The 17,318-nt window shown below is 39.2% G+C and overlaps 1 protein-coding gene across 11 annotated transcripts in view; it reads left to right on the top strand.

Annotated features, from left to right (window-relative positions):
- MAGI2 (membrane associated guanylate kinase, WW and PDZ domain containing 2) overlaps positions 1-17,318 on the top strand; it is a 719,843-nt gene that overhangs the window by 680,604 nt on the left and 21,921 nt on the right. For all 11 annotated transcript variants that reach the window (XM_042018455.1, XM_042018451.1, XM_042018449.1 and 8 more), the window contains one exon: positions 15,444-15,582. In XM_042018455.1, the coding sequence (XP_041874389.1) occupies positions 15,444-15,582 (139 nt within the window). The remainder of the gene's footprint in view (positions 1-15,443; positions 15,583-17,318) is intronic.

Raw genomic sequence — 17,318 nt, 5'->3', positions numbered from 1 at the left:
CAGCTCCAGGTAGGGAAGCCAAAGTCTGTATGTTTACTCTGTTAGTGGGCATTGAAAAACCACAGTGATGGGATGAGTCCCAACAGCTGTATTCCACCTGGACATGTGTTAAAAAATCTGGGAGTCTACCACCACAAATTCAAAAGATTCTAAGGTCTAAATACATGTAAAAGTGTTAGGCATTACAGATGCAGAGTTTATTAAAGTAAAAGCTGTGATTATAGGAAAACAGATGTAAATAAAGAACTGGAATAGAGCTATCTCTTGTAAAAGAGAAAAGAATAGATCCATAACTGAAGAAGGTAGGTACAGAAGGAGTACAATATGCCAATAATAGGAGCAAAGAGAAATTGAACAAGAAAGCAATGATGAAACAAGATGAAGAAAGTGACATCAAAATCAGGACATCCTCATGAAAATTTCAGATCGATCTTCAGGCTTTTATGAACTTCAGTGAGACTTGTGAGCAGACACAGAACAGACTCATAGAAAAAAACCAAGAATGATGATCTTCCACTGGTCCTGCCAAAACTGTCTGAATTTGTAGATATTGATGTAAGAGGGAAAAAAGTTTAATGAAGTTCATTACCACATCACCATTTCCAATCATAAGTTCTGGTCTCCCTTCCCACTGGGGATGGCATGCTAGGCATGTTGTGGTTTTTTTGGAAACAAATTCACCAAGGAGCAACCCAATTTAGGATTACAAGATCTAAAATAGTCTTTAATTGCACTTCATGACAGATGAAGCTTTCTACTTTGATTTTCTGCAGAATTCTTCTGGGAACTGGAAAGGTGGAAGAGCAGTGAGTTGATGTCATGCAGAGTTCATCAGTTTTCCCAGCATATTGCTCTTGTACTTGGGGATCCCTTTCTGCCAGCCTAGATAGACACTGCATTAAGTCTTGAGGTTCAACAAATTATTCCCTTAAAAGCAGTTTTAAAACATTCATGGTCTTGTTACACTCAGTCATGGCACCTTCACATGCACTGAGACTTTGATTTGAGCCCATAGACTCTGCAGAAAGCCCAGGCATATATCTTAGTTTAACTTGGATTCATCTATCACTAGACATGGGAAGGAAATGCCCATCAAAGGACCCAGAGGTTTACAGGAAACTGATTCTTCATATGCATCCTCTGCCCACATAGTTGTTAAACTATTCTCAACCAGTGTTGGAGACCCACAGCCGTAAGTGCAGCTTCACATGAAATCATATGTCAGGTCATACACCACAATTAACTGTGGCAAGATTTTACTGCAATTTATGGATAAGATATATGGTAGCTCCTCATAGGAGACTGCTGTAAGGGAGAACCTCATCACTACACTGGAATTACATACTGATAGTGTATTTTATATAGATATATAAAATGTATCTAATATATGTAAACACTGACTTCATTCTGACAGCTGAGCAGAGAGCAAGCTCCAACGGTGAATTCTGAAAAACCTATGTCTGTGCTCCATGAGACAAGGACGTATTAAAATAACCATGAAAAAAGTTAAGAGAATTATTAGTGCCTTTGATACTTTTTCCCAGACTGGCAGAGGTCTGAGCATATCACGATTCCATTTCTTAAGCAATCCTAACATCAGGGAAAAACATTGAAACTAGTTGGTGATGGCAATATTAAGAATAAAGCTGCAAGGCTCAGTCTCAGAGTAGGGTGAGAACATGGCTCACACACTGTCAGTGACAGTCATATTGAGTTGAATCTGTCACCAGAGACAAGGGACACAACACACACAATGCGGAGCACAGTCCCCACAGCCTTTGAAGATTCAGACATTGCTGGAAACAATTTTACAGGCCTATTTAGATAAGGCTCATGCTAACTTGTATTTTATTTTTGCCTCATGTCGAGGACAATGATCAGCAGAGCTCTGCTTGCAGATCTCTATCCCTTCCTATCTTAGAAGGAAGGGGTAAGTTCCTTACTGTTCTCAGGAGAATTGTTAAGCATGGTCGTAGTGTTTGCTAGACATGAGATATGATCAACAGATGTCTTATTGCCTTGAATGGTATCTCCAGCAGCCAACATGTTTATTGAAACCAGTGTCAAACAAAGAGCCTGTGGCTGAGGGCTGCAAAGGTACAGAATAACATGAAATTCTTGAAGAATGAGGGTGAAATGTGCTTTTTTATAGGCAATGTACATCTATGTCATTTTGTCGCTTTGTGAGTTACATCCTTTTTTTCACATCTTCCACAAAAGCCATACATCTCATCTCTGACATCTCTCGTTTCATTGTCTTGTCAACTCATTTTTCTCAGCCCTCATGCACCATTTAGCCCTATCTCCAGCTTCCTCATATCTCCTTATACTACGTTATTTTTCTCATTTTATTATAGATTTTTCTTATATTTTTGCAGGACAGACATCTGAAATCCAGGCACAGCAGAATTCCATATCTTTCATGCTCTGCAGTCCTGCTTTGACTCTTCAGTCTTTTTTCCTGTTTGTTGCTTTTCTCTGGCTTTCATCCCTCTTTTTGTTTGAGTTGTACACAGCGGGAGATAAAACCAGGCACAATGGACAGGAGGCTCCTACAGTGTCAATTATGAGCTTCTGCGTTGTTGCATAAGAGTCTGTGTGGCCTTGCTTGGTTGTTCCAGCTTGCCGAGTGACCAGCACAGTGATGCTCTCACCAGTAAGCAATCTGTGCTGTGGTCAGGTTCATGGCATTCTGCAAACCAGCACAGTTTGTGTATTTAATAATTTCCCATAATAATAAAGCTCACACTAATCTTATGAAGGTTGTTCAGAAACCTTCATCCACCCACACCAAGAATTATTCCTAGCAGAAGGGGAGAGTTGGCTGTTCAAGAACCAGGGGCCAAAAAAGGCAGGCAGAAAGAGAGAGTCTGTCTATTATTTGGAAGGAAACAGAACTAAAGTTTCAAATCAGGGAGGACATAAGTACTGCATTTAAAACTACTGTCAAAACCCATGTATGAGGATTCAACAACATTCAAAATTGACATTTTCCCCTTTGTATGTGTCCTAAATCATATGTGCAAAAGAGTGACAGAGTGCCTATGAGACTTGTAATCTGGTATTAAATCCCTCTCTTGAGCCATAAGAGACATTATTTTAATTCCCCTTGGAAAAGTCTGGAGTCCAGGCTTCTGAACGGTAGAGTGGCATGTGATAGTTGGCTATTGCTAACTATGTCTCACAGAATAAATTCATTACCATTAAGATGCTTCAGGCTTCTCAAAGGAGCAGGTGGTATGTAGGCATCTGGGCTCTGTAAATGCTGTATAACTGTGGAATTTAACAAGGTAACATGAACCTGTCTCCCTGAAGTATGACATTTCCAAACATCTCAAGTCAGGGCACCCCGAAAATCAATTACGTTGTTCTGGGTTCGGTGGACTTCTGCAAAACAGAAATCTCTCTCTTGTTTTCATCGTTATTTTTTTCTATTTCACTTTTCATTATTGCTAATGTGTTGCACACATTTAGCTTGGTGTTCATCTAGTCACTTAATCACTGTATCTCTTTTTTGCAGCCCTTGATTTCTAGGTTCTTAATAGATCAGTTGTCTGTTTCCACCAAATAAGGAATCATTCCCTTTCTGGGGCTTGGACGTAATGCAGCTTCCATAGACACTTATTTTAAGTCCATATAAACATGCAAAATATCCTTATTCTTTTTAAAAATTATTTTTTAGTTGCTGTTGTCTTGCATCCCAGAGATAACAAAATCCAACAGAAATGGCTGGGATGCCATGTAATGTCTTGTGAGATTCCCACTGCACAACCAAATTTTGTACCAGAAACCACATGCAGTTCCTGCAATCTCACACAGAGGAACCTTCTAATCTTTGTGATTCTGGTCTCCATGCATTATTGTTGTGTTTCTTCTGTCCCTCCAGGACAAAGTCTTTACAGGGTTATCTCAGCTGTTTGTAGCCCTGTTGCTAAAGGAATGTGGAAAATGGGTAAATATGAAAAAGCACTGATCAACAGGACTGATTGTTTTCTGTCAGTGACCATCAAATCAAAGCTCAAAAGGAAGAATGTACAATTTCTTACTCTACAGTAAATGGAAACCCTTGAGAGCACTTGGCCATGCAGACCCCACAATCTGCACTGACTCTGCACTAGCACAGAGCCTCTCCAAGATTTCTTGTTAATGAAGAACAGAGCATCTATTTGGGATGCTCCATCAGTGATTAGCCCCACATTAAAGGATGATTTCCTACAGTCTGCAGTGGAAAACACCTAAGGTTGCAATCAGTAAGTACAGTTAGCAAGAAGTAGCTCAGCTCAGCTTGAGGGTGATTAGAGCAAAATGCATTAAAAATAAGAGAGAAAGGGTTGTCACACAGTAAAGAGTAGGTGACAGATACAGACATTTCTTTATCCAATCAAGAAAGCTGCAGCAAGGGAATGCTTGATCTTTAATTTCTGCTATAGCAAACTTTGGAATCCTATTTTGGATTGAAAAGAAAGCACGACTGACATACTGCTCAATGACTCATTAAAATCCCCAGGTTCTCCAGGTCCTAAAAACAGTGAAGTCTTATGTTCAGAATATTGGAGGAAAGTGGATACTACTGTTGGAAAGCCTCTTGCAAGTTTCCTCTAGTCACAGCAAACACAAAGGTAGAAGGAGCAGTGATAGGTCCTAAGAGCCAAAAAAGGTCTTCTCCACATGGTGTGCTAGGCACAGTAAGGATTCAGCTGCTGAACCCTTGATGTGAGTGAGGGCTTGAGAAGGCTGTCAGAAACCACACTGAAAAGTCACTAATATTTGTAATAATCCCACACATCAGGGGCAGAAGTACATTCCAGGAGCATACAGTGCTCCACCAGCAGCAGCTTGACTTAGGTCTTGTGCACCCATCTGGAAGACAAATGCCCATGGAGTGATTCATGCCAGTCAAGTAGCCCATCTTTTCTACTAAGCATCACTTACTCTTAAAACCTGCAGCATACCTGGCTTTCTTTATGCAGTAATATAAATCTTACCTTCATGATAAGCATTCAGTGAATGTCAACATTGTCATTACAATGGAACAAAAAGACAAAGATATTCTTAGTCCCATCCATTTATTCTGTGATTTGTGATCCATCTGAACAGCACAGGAAGATGTTAGCTATACTTTCCCACCGAATTGCATGTCCCTTTGGGGTAATCTAATTCACACTCCAATTCCCTACTACATACATCACTGTCCAACCTCACTTGTAGTAAGACTAGGTGTGATTGATCTGAACTCAGAGAATTCAACTGGGATACTCAAGAGTATGAGCTGGATGCCAGCCTGTGGCAAGAGGAGCTCAGTGCTGGGTTAGTGTAATTGGCAGAACTCATGGAAGAATATATTGACATGCAGGCATAAAGCTGATCAACATTCTACTGTCTGCACAACAAAGAAATGCAAACTAAGGCCCTTGGGGATCCTGAATATATTTTGACAGTAAAAAAGCTTAATAAATCGAGAGCAAATTAACTGTAGGTGAACTATTATTCAGCATATCTCCAAAAATTTGTGTGTGTTTTTTAGAATTTGTTTGCAGAAAGGTAAGGAGAGGTATTCCTCTCACACACTTAATTAACAAAGTATTGCAAAACGTATTCAGGTTGGCACATTCAAAGCATCCTTTATGCCTAGTAGCAAAATCTTTCAAGCCAGCTGTGAAAAAAAAACAAGTTAATAATCTTGATAAAAATAGTTTAGTATTAAATTTTAAGACTAAAATACTTAGTTGGCAGGCAAGCATGGTATTTAAATCTGGGGTTTATAGCACATTTATGAAGGTTTTCAAGTCTAAAAAATTAATTAACCCTAACTTAAAAATTAAGAGTGTTAGAAAAAAAATGAGCACACCACATGATGCTGCTCTGTTAACTAAAACATGTTGTCCAGCAACAGGAGTGACACAGGCATCGACTTCTCTTCTGTGTTTTCCCAAACCACGTCAAGTTGAAATTGGGAGAGGTCATCTCTGACAGTAAAAGGATAAAGATATGAGGCCCATTCCTATGGCCCACCAGCCTAGTATCCTCACTCCAAGGACAAGTAAAAGATGCTTAGAAAAGGAATGTAGGACAAGAACGAAATGATTCTTCACTGCGTATAACATCCAACACCCTGGCAGCCAGAAGTTTATAGATTTTTCTATGTTAGAACTCAGTATTAGGACTATTTTTTAGCCATTTATTTGAATGTACTCATGCTTTTGACATTCCAGATACCCTATGCCAGTGGATTCCAAGTTTAAATGCTTGCATTGTTTGAAAAAAAACCCTTTTTTTTGTTTGTAGTTACAATATAATAACCTTACTTCATCATTCTCCATATCATTCTTTATTCTACTGACCTATATCATATCCATCTTTTTCCCATGGAACCTTACCAGTCTGTTTCATCTTGCATCAAAAGGGAGCTGTTCTTTACCCCTGACCAGCCTCATTGGCCTCTTCCAAACCATTTCTTAATGTATCACATTCATTTGGATGTGGAAGCACCAGAACAATCCACAGTTTTCAGGATATTGGTGTTCCTAAATGACACAGCCGTGGCTTCTCCTCTGCTCTTCACTCTGCCTCTAACAGTTGGTATTCTGTTTGGCTTTTTGGCTGTGCTGACATTTTCAGCTTAGTGAGCTAAGCACAAGGACTGTGGGATCTGTCTCTTCAGGGGTGATGGCTGACTTAGAGTGATGGTGTAGGCAGTTTTCCACATGTACTATACTTGGTGCTTAGCACTCAGCACCACTGGACTTCAAATGCTGCTTCAGCACACAGAATTGTGCCATCTCTTTTTAGAGCTTTTAACTTTAGATTTGATTATACTGCATGGTAATGTGTCGTCTGCAAATCCTATCACCTCTTCCCCACACCATTTACAAGTATGCTGAACAGAATAATCACTGTGGTAAAGTCTTTTGATTGTGAAAATTGACCACTTATTTAAAGCATTTTTTTCCTAGAATTTAATCTCCTGCCTAGAAGACCCTATTCTTTTTCATCCCACACCAGAGCCTCTATTGAAGACTTTACTATTAAAAGCTTTCTGAAAATGTCAGTATACTAACCAGATCTCATTTATATATATAGTCATTGAGAGCTGCAGTGACCTGCAATAGATATGTGAGGAATGGCTTCCCTCTGCAATAGCCACACTGACCCTTTCCCACTATATCATCATTATCCATGTGCCAGCTAAGCCTCACCATCCTTATTGCTTCCTTCCATCTGCTCAATTGAACATGAGACTCGCTTGGTTACTTTCCAAGACCATTCTTAAAGACTGGTGTCACACTTGCCACTTCCCATTCCTTTGAAATTCAGCAATTTACTGATTTAAGCAGTAGATTATATCCTACAGCTACTAGTTGAAGCAGCTTCATATCCAAATTCCTTTAGAACTGAGGATAAAAGTAATCTACTTCTGGTGGTTTCTCACTATACATTTCATCAGTCTGTTATAAAATCTTTGCCACTGACCCTGCTGTTGGAGTCAGTTCCTCACTCAACCCTGCAGTGAGCAGACCCTCTGCAGGAGTTTTGCTGCCCTCCTCTTCAGTGAACATTGATGCAAAGAATTAATCTGTTTTCTGCAGTCTTTTCTACCTTGTGCCCAAATTATCTTTTGAGATCTGACAGACTCTGTTCCTCTGGTATGCTTGAAAATACCTTCCTAGATCTGACATTTCAGCATTTTTCCTCCTCAAAATTTTTTTGTGGTTTTATCTTTATCTTGTCAGGGTTTATGTTCTTTTCTCTTTTGCTGCATGGATGCAACTTTGGATGACACAATCTCCATGCCCAGGTTTCTATGTAGGATCTATAAAAGCAGCTTGTCAGAACTTGAATTTGCTTTTGCCTGATGGGAACTGCCTGATCAAGAAGACACCAGAAAATTTTCTTCTTCCTTTTTCATAGTCTCTATTGGTTCCCATCCCTGATTGTAAAGGTGAAGTACATGTTATTAATATTACATTATGCCACACTGAGTTATCCCACCTCTGTTTTAAAAAAGTAATAATATATCAAATCCAGGAGGACAATGCTTTTTCATTTTATCTTTGACAGATTTATTTCACATATACATGGATTATTTTGCAGCAATGTTGTGAAAGGCATCAAGTGTACTGTAGTACCAGAAGTCCACTTTGCTGTCTTGTCACAACTGCACGACCCATAACTGCAAACTCCATTTTTCCCTCTTGCACTCCCCATTCTCTGCAGACAATCAGGCATGCACATTTTCCTCTTTCCAAGCTCTCTTTCTCAAATAGCACTACTCTTTCTCTCAGGAAAGGGTAAAAAAGTGAAAAGAAACAAGCTAGAGCTCCTGCTGAGGAGTGGTGTGAAGGCCTTTTCTTGCTCTGCACCATGTCCCATGGCCACTCTTTTCCCCTTCTTTTGGGCAGGAGTCAAGACTGTGTCTCTGTGGGAACAAAGGGCCCGGCATTTCCAGGGTAAGAAGCCACAGCTGCTTAAATAGCTGGCTGGCCACAGAAAAAGAGACTTTTTCACTCTGAACCTTTATGGGCAGTTGGTTCAAAAGCAGCATGGGACATGTAATTGTAATTTCCCCAAAGACAAATACCTTGTCTCCTGCTGAGACATCTGAGCGCACATACCTAAAATGCACTGGAGGGAGTCCAAGATGACCAAAACCCCACAGCTTTGCTCAGGCTACATATTACCCCTGGGATTTCCAGGCAGTACAGATTCTCTGCTGTGAGGAAATTTGCACAGCAGATACCCAGCCTATACCTAACTCCAGGCAATGATACTAGGGCTTGACAGTACTTGGAAATTCACCAAAATAGATACTCTGGAATTGCCATTTGGTCTCCAAGTACAGACAATTTTTCAGCTATTTGGACCAATTGACACTAACAACAGCAACAAATAACATGTAAAAAGTGTTTCAGTTATAAAAATAGAATGCCCATATAAAAATAATTAAGTGTGATTAGTCTCTTTCCTGAGGCTTAATTATAAAATGCATTAATAAAATGACAGATAGAAATGCCCTCCACACAAATCATTTGAGGCTGCTTTTATCATTAGATTTAACATAGAATGAAAATGTGCATACACAATTAATTTAATTTCATGCAACTGGGAACCATACACCTGCTTAGAGACTGTTCCTTACGTGCCAATGGAGGCAAACATACACAAGGCTCACATCAGTAGTTTAAAAGCACACTCAAGCAAGGAAAAGTGTCTTTACTACATTAAAGCTGTACATGTTTCCCTTCTGGTTCACCCTGTTTCTGAAACTCTGTTTGCATGTATGGTCAGCTTTTTTTAACAAGACCAGTAATAATTGCTATAAAATATGGCCAGAACAAAGGCTCTGCAGATGAGCCCACATGTACTAGAGGCACTTTATTCTAATGATTTGGAGAAGTCTTACAATTTTCTTTCTAATTAACCTATCAATAGTGATGTCACTTAAACATTCCTTAGGAATATTATCTTCTCATTATAGCTAGAAACATGTTGCCCAATTTTATAGCTCAGTTGTTCTTACACATGGATGGAGCATTTGAATTAACTTGAACTGAAACAGATTTTTTAAAGAAACATTTTCCATACACACAAACTACTTCCATAATTACATTCAAATCATTAATATTCAAATTTCAAAACATTAAGGGGGTGAAGCATTCAGTGTTTACTTTGTGCTTGCCCATTGTAAGAATATAATAGAGGAGCGTTCTGCTTACCAAGTGGCATTGGGTCAGGAGAAGAACCAGTGGGTTTGGGTAGGCATATATCCCAAGCAGCATGGAAATTCAGCAATGGTCATATTCTTTAGGAAGAAAGAAACACAACACAAAATCAGCATGTATAAAATTTCCAGATTCATAGCTGCAAAGAGCATGTTTCTTCAGAATAAATACAGCTCAGGCAGCAGCCAGGCAAGCTTCCCAGGCCAACACGCATAAGCTGCTGAGAACATCTGGAGGACATAGCAGTAGATCACTCCTGCTTTGTAGTCTTTGCTGAAGACTGCCAGGAATGTTACACCAGAGTAACATGCCAATCTGGGGAGTGTCCCAAATTGCAGGGCTTCCCTGTTGGGGCTGGGAAAGGGTCCATCCATCTGGTTCACATGACTGGCCACCCAACAGCCGCCAGCCTTGCCAAGGGCTCATCGCAGCTCTGTGCATGGATCCCATGCTGTGACACCTTCGAATTAAAGTTTATTATTTACATTTATTAAAGAATGTGAATGTAGTCCGTGTCTTTGTGAGGTTGAAGTATTACATCTAAATGGCTGTGCTCTCAAATGCTCTCCCTGCTGCTTGAGGGTTTAAATCATGGTATTTAGCATGCATGTGTCCTTTCAGGGTGTCATGCAAACACTTCACATGAATGGCATGGGAGCTGAAGGTATTATCATAGGGAAGGCCCACTCTCCAGATTTAGGGAATTGTTTTTTCTGTTAATTTCTTAACAGAAGTGAAATCAAAAGTTGTAACATGACCAAGGACCTAAATTCCACGCAAAACAATAACGTTGCTACACTGAAGTTTATCTTTTAAAGTATTCTGATGTTTCATCTGAAAAGCTACATATGTTCACAGAAGGCATCTTGCTGAAATGCCTATTAAAAATAGCTGTCTGATATTGAAATGTGTGACTTTCCACAAAAGAAAATAATGCCACAGGGTTATACCCACTAAAATATTTAGACACTCAAAGCTTGATGCTGCAACACCAGCTTGGTGGTTGGTGACCCACTAGATGAAGAGGGAAGATTAAAAGTGACAGAATTATATCCAAACAGTCTGCAAAGAAATTTAAAAAGGAACAAGGAAAGGTAACATAAATATATTTAAAGAAACATGAAGAACTGGGAAAAAAGAGGTCCACTGCCTGATGAGAATGTGGAGATGGCTGAAATATTCAGTGGGGGTTTTTTGTATCAGTCTCCATTGAAATGTTCAGAAAAAACATAAACAAAGAAAAATAAGTATAAATCAGAATAAGGAGAGAACTGCTTAAAGCATACTTAGATTCAAGTTTGCAGAACTTGCTGATGTTCATGTATGCTCAATGACTAAGGGAAATAAATTTATAGACTATTAGTAATTATGTCCAAGAATTCATGGAGGACAAGAAAGTAAGAAGTAGACTAGAGAAAGCAAAACATATCCCCTATTTTTGAAGTCAAAGAAAGAAAATTTCCTTTAACTTTTGTACTCAGAAATAATCTGTGACAAGTTATCAAAAAGTTGAGAAAGTTCACTGACATACGAATTGTGGAAAGCAAATCTTGTCACACCAGTCTAATTTTCCTTTCTTATGTCTGATATTCATTCTTATTTCTAAGTGGAAAAAGGGGGAGGAGAATGCACAATCTTCTTTTCACCTTTTAACACTACCATCTGTGAAATTCACATAAAAAGGATGAGGAAAAAGGCTCTAGGTGGAATCTCTTTTAAAGTGGTTACTGACAATAATTCCTCTCAAAGGCTGCTCTGAACAGTTTGCTCCTTGATAGTAATTACAAGCGTGGTTCTGAGGGGTCTGGGATGAAACCAACTCAGTTCAATATTCCATTAATAATTGGAGACCTACTGATAAATAGTAAAACAAAATTTACTGATGCCAGTGTGTCACTATTCATAGGGAGTTTAAGAAGACTTTGAGAAACAGGCTATTTCAAAATAAAAATTTCATGCTAAAGCAGTCAATCTGATAAAATTCGCCAAGGTGCATTGTGCTCAGTTTAGGGCAGAGAAATCAGATGCATAATGTAAAATAGGAGATAACTGCTGGGGAGTATCTGAGAATCCAAACTGACTATGAGTTGCAAATCTGGTGTGTTAAAAAAAGGCAAAGGATTTGTTCTGGGAACATTATTAGTAAGTGTGGAAAGAATGTTACCATTTTGATCTGTTCTACCTACCCCCCATCTTCAAAAGATCTCCAGTTTGGAGACTGTAAACAGGCATGGAAGGATCCAGAAGAGAAGTACAGAGCAATTCTGTGTTGTATAAACTGCAGGAGTCAACTTTTGATCCTAAAAACAGAAATGAGGATCCCATGTACCAGACACTGATTTTATGCTTGCAGTTACCTCTGACCTCATCTTGGTGCATCTTCAATATGTGGGTATATCTGAGATCCTCTTAAAAAATCACTGGATTTAGAAAAGACAGAAATAGCTCCACAAATCTAAAAATTTATTCCACAATAGCAAAGTTGAGGGAGAAAGCACATATGAATGCCTGGACAAAGAGGAAATATACAGCAGGGTTTCCTCCCATATCAGCCATAAGAAAATCTACAACATGAAGGAAAAGGAAGGGGAGGTTAACAAGGTTTAACTGCAAAAAAAAACCCCAAGAATTGTACATTGTTGACACATGGGGAGCCACTCCTCAGCCTTTTCTCTTTTGTATGAATTTTCAGATATGAGTATAAAGTCTAATTGAAGCTTTTCTCGAGGTTAAGAGTGTTGACAACTCTTCCTTGTCTTCTCCTGTAATCAGAGCTGGGCTTGTGCTGCAAAGGCAGTATAATTCAGCTGTACATCAGTCAGCCACAAGACACAAAAGCAAGGAACACAATTAACCCACTGCTCCTGCAACTATTCATTATACCTCTGGTCTCACCCTTTCTGATGTAGATTTCAGAGCACCTAATTTTTGCAAACATGTTTCTCTCCCCTCCAGTCACATAACCAAGGTGCTGGCCCTTTTTTTGCAGCTTTCCCAAGTTATTTGCACATAATATTTTATAAGAAAAGGAAATATAAAATCAACTACAATATTTTATATTGAAAGGAAATATCAAATCAGCTACATGCTGCCTACAGAGAAAAACAATTTCAAATTCATAGGAAGAGAGAAAAGGTTACATTAATACAAGATTGTTCCTGCATAGTGACCAATTGAAACAGAAGAAAGGCAAACAGCAAGGGAAAAATGTGACATTAACTTAACCTTTTTACATATTAAACTGTATTAAAATCTTTCTGTCTTTTTGCTCTGCAGTGCAGAGAATTTTATTTGAAGGACTGTACATTCTCTACACAGCTTTCAGTATTCATTTTAAAAGCTACTCATTAAGGAGTGTTAAAAACACCTCTTTCATTTGATCTAATCTGGCACTTCTCTCAAAACATGCTAACAAGAACATTTTAAATACCTTCTCCAAAATATGGTCTACCCAGGCAATGTAGCACAAAAAAAAGAGCTGTCCTCAAGCCTTCTGAAAATCTGACTTTACTTTTACAGGATTTTTACGGGGTTTAATTGTTTCATGACATTTAGAAACAGGTTTTCCCAAACTCATTGAATTTTCACTGTCTTTGGCCTGACTAATATCCTTGTGGGGTTGCTACAAATCTGTCTTCTGTGTGTGTTACAGGAGTGGTAACACAGATTTTCTCTTTTTGCTCCAAGTGTGTGCACCAGCTGCATTCTCCAAAAGTCAGGGGGTTGCAGAGAGCCCTGTATGGCCAGTCCTGGGGGAGATCTCACCATGATCCAGAGAACACCTGGCTTGTGTGCCAGTCTGGCCTGAAGGTCATCAGAAATATTTTAAATTGTTTACTGCATGGTACAACCAAATGCATTCTTTTAAAGAGAGAAAATCTGCTGAGGAAGCAATTTGTGCTACAAAAATAATCCTGCACAAAATAATTCTAATTTTTTCCCCCCACTGTTCATTCTGCAGCATTTACAAAGTGTAATATCAAGGCTAATAGGTTTTATTTGTATCAATGGCTTTTTAGCTATGCAAAGTACCAGCAGAGGTTGCATACAGGATCCTGGGAGGATGCTATTGACAAAGTATGAATTCCTATTGAAAAACACTTCCATAGTACTTCTACTAGCATTCTTTGTGTCTCTGAGCAAAAGTGAGGACTAGATAACTTGACATCCTTTTCAATTTCTTTGATTCTAGGAGTTGTGTTGACATTTCATATTGTGCACATTTATTTGGTAAATACTATATTTCAGACTCAGGAAAGAAGTAAAACCTCTGAAGGATTACACTTTTAGCTGACAGAAGTACAATTGTAGCAAAGAAAACATACAAAATAGAAGACATTTCAATGTCAAAGGCCAGCTAAGAGCTGGTTTTGTTACGACAGTCTTGTAAGGGGAAAAGGAAGTGCCCATCACTTTTAAGTCTGTATAATCTCCTCTCTAGGATGTTTTAGTTGTTTTAGTGTAGTGAAAACACAATGTGAGGAAGGCATAGGTGCACACTGAGGCAGATGTGATCCCGCTGAACAGATGTGTTCCTCTGGCACTGTGTTCCTCTGAGCGTGCTGACCCACTCAGCTGGGCCCTCATGCCCCACTCTTGGCTGCCCTTCACCTGGACCTGCACCTCTACCAGGACCAGGAGAGCATCCCTCCTTCTGGGTTCACTGGGGTCACCCTTCCAGTGGGGCTGGGAGGCTTCTGCAAAACACCAACTCCAAAGGCTGTGGTGCTATGGACACGAGGCTCACATGTCACCTCTCTGTGTTGCTTGTTTCAGGCTCTCACCAAGGGGTATCACAACAGGCTGTACAGTGCTGCTCCCAACATGTGCTCTCTGCTGCGCTGACGAGGCACAGTGGAAAGCAACTGCTCCCCTACTGAAGGAGAAGGTTTCCAGCATGGAAAGCCAGCCAAAACCAAAACATGCAGGCTGGAGGCAAAGCCAGGGAAATTGAGGTGGATGAGAGATGCAGACATCAGTGCCACGTTTTACTGCTATAGAAATAGCAGCAGAAAAATAATAATTTTTCTTTTCCAACACTGACTGGAAATCTGGCCAGGAGATGAGTGGCAGAATCCATAATCAGAATCCTGGAGTCAGCTTCTCTAACTAGACAGTTCAGCCACAAGCTGTGCTGACTCCCAGCAAAAGGCTCCTGCGCTTAAATAGTTCAAAGCATACTCTTTGAACTCCAGCAAACCTGCCTGTCCTGTGTCAAAGCACTAACCTTTCTTTGTTTAATAGCGTGCTTCATAACTACTCTTAATTTGGTGTGAAACTTTACTGCCAAGATTCGGAAATTCAAATTATGGAAGTTTATATTTGTGCTTTAAACCTCTCTTTTCTCTATGAGAACAGCAAGTGCAACAAAGTTCTTCTTAGGCTCACACAGCACTGCATGTTACAGAGTAGCACAGATAATGTTCCAGTGATTCCACCTTATCAAGCAATTCACCAAAGCCTCTTACACATAGATGTGAGGCAAGTTACAAAGGCATTACACTGATTTCAGCAGAAGACAAGCAGCATTTGATATACCATATTCAGAATCCACTTTGGAGGTTATTTGATCTGCCAGCAATATTCCTGAGATAGACAGGAACAAATTTACCTTGATGTGTCTGTCTGTCATTCAAGTAACCTGTGATCCATTGAATATGTCTCCTTCTGAAACGCTCATTTTACTGCAATTCTGTCTGACTCAATATTCTTCTTACCTGACAGGTGGGAGATCAAATAATTGAAATCAATGGAGAAAGCACAAGGGACATGACACATGCCAGAGCAATAGAGCTAATCAAGTCTGGTGGCAGGAGAGTGCGACTGTTGTTGAAACGTGGAACAGGCCAGGTCCCAGAATATGGTGGGTTTTCATCTTTACATTTTTGTATGTGCATGACTCCACATAAATTAATTCTATTGCTTTTGAATTAAGTAGCAGTTGCAGATATTTATATATTGTAATTTCCTGGAGCACATTAACTATTGGCTTAAGTGCTTACCTGAATAGAGGTGGACTTACTCTTAAGTGTTTCCTTAGCCAAGCCCGTAGGTGTGTGTACATTGCAGTCTGCTGACCTCCCGACATAGGCAGTGGCTTTTAAGGTGTGCATTGGAGGAAGCACTACAAACCTCTTAGGGGACATCTTTGAGTGTGCTGGGAGTTGCTGATTTGCCCATAAACTCTCCTTTTCTTCCTTTATTGGTACTTCTCTGCACATTTTGAGTCACAGCAGATGATCTTGTTGCCATGCAATTGAGCGCCTCAGGTTGAACCTCAAAGCATTATCAAGAATGTACTCCTTTCTTTGACAGCTTCACCCATTGTATTCTCTCTGACAAAATACATGGATGATCAATTAGAACCCAGTTCTGAATTTAAAACATGAGATTTTGCTCATTTTGGTGAGAAAACAGGATTCGTTCTTCTTATGTTTTGTTTCAGAGGGACTTCTGGGAGTTTTTTAAGTATTTCAAAACGTGTGAGTCATTTAGGCAATATAGAAACCTTATTTCATAATAGAAATGACAAGAAGTAAAAGTAAATTATCCAAAGGTAATTTCAAAGATGAAGTGTTCTTTTTTAAAACTGGAATCAGGGCTTACTCTATAGTATGGTGCAACAATTTCATATATTTACATAATGTCTATGATGTGCACCTCTGGGCCTTAAATCTCTCAGGAAAAGGGCTATTTTTTTAATGAAAAGTCCTTGACTTCTTTATGCTAGGAGGTCAAAAACTCTATTAAACTTCTTTACTGTTACTTTTGAAGTTCCAGAATGCTTTCCCATTAGAGTCAGAAATTAGAGTCACATAAAAATTCAAATACTTAGGCGTAACTGTAGGTTCAGGTGAGCTTTTGTTGCCAACATAAATTCATTACCTCTGTTAAAGCCAGCTCCACTGAAAGTCAGTTCTTCCCCAGCTGTCAATACACATGGTAATTACACTATTTTCTTCTCTAAACTAGAGCTAATTCTATGGCTAAGCCAATACTCAGGACAGTGTATGCTACATTTTTTACTGCTTTCAAGAGCTTCTGAGTAAGGGCAGAAAAGATGGGCCATAGTCCACTCATTTGGTAATAAAGTTAGTGATCTATAATTTTGGTGAGTAGAAACAAAGCCAAAATGGTTTTCAGGGGTTCTGATAAAATGGTACTAAGATATTTAATACCAATTTTAACTAGTGTGCAATCCTTTCAGAGAGACCTCCAACAGAAATTCAGGTCACCTTCAAAACTGTTTTATAGGGAGAGGTGCATCATTTCTAATGAAAGAACAAACAAGCGTCCAGGACTGATAGAGTGGTAGTAATCCTTCTCAAATAGCAGAACTATATACCAGCAGTTCTCTGGTTCCTCAAAAAACAATTTAATCTAAGGTAGGTCCAGGAAGCTACTATGAGTAAAAAATCAGTTGCAGTTCAGACCCATTCCAAATCTGAATTTCTTAAGATCCCAGCTCCAAATGGCATTTAAATCCAAAATGAATGTCCATTATTTATATAATCTTATAAATCTGTACTTTATTCCAGGGGGGGGAAAAACCACACACACACAAAAAAAAAAAAAAAAAAAAAAAAAAAAAAAAAAAAA

Source organism: Corvus kubaryi, unplaced genomic scaffold (genome assembly GCF_017639235.1).
Source record: "Corvus kubaryi isolate FWS band 111438036 unplaced genomic scaffold, C.kubaryi_AGA036_p1.0 137, whole genome shotgun sequence".
NCBI lineage: Eukaryota > Metazoa > Chordata > Aves > Passeriformes > Corvidae > Corvus > Corvus kubaryi.
This window is presented reverse-complemented; position numbering and strand designations above follow the sequence as displayed.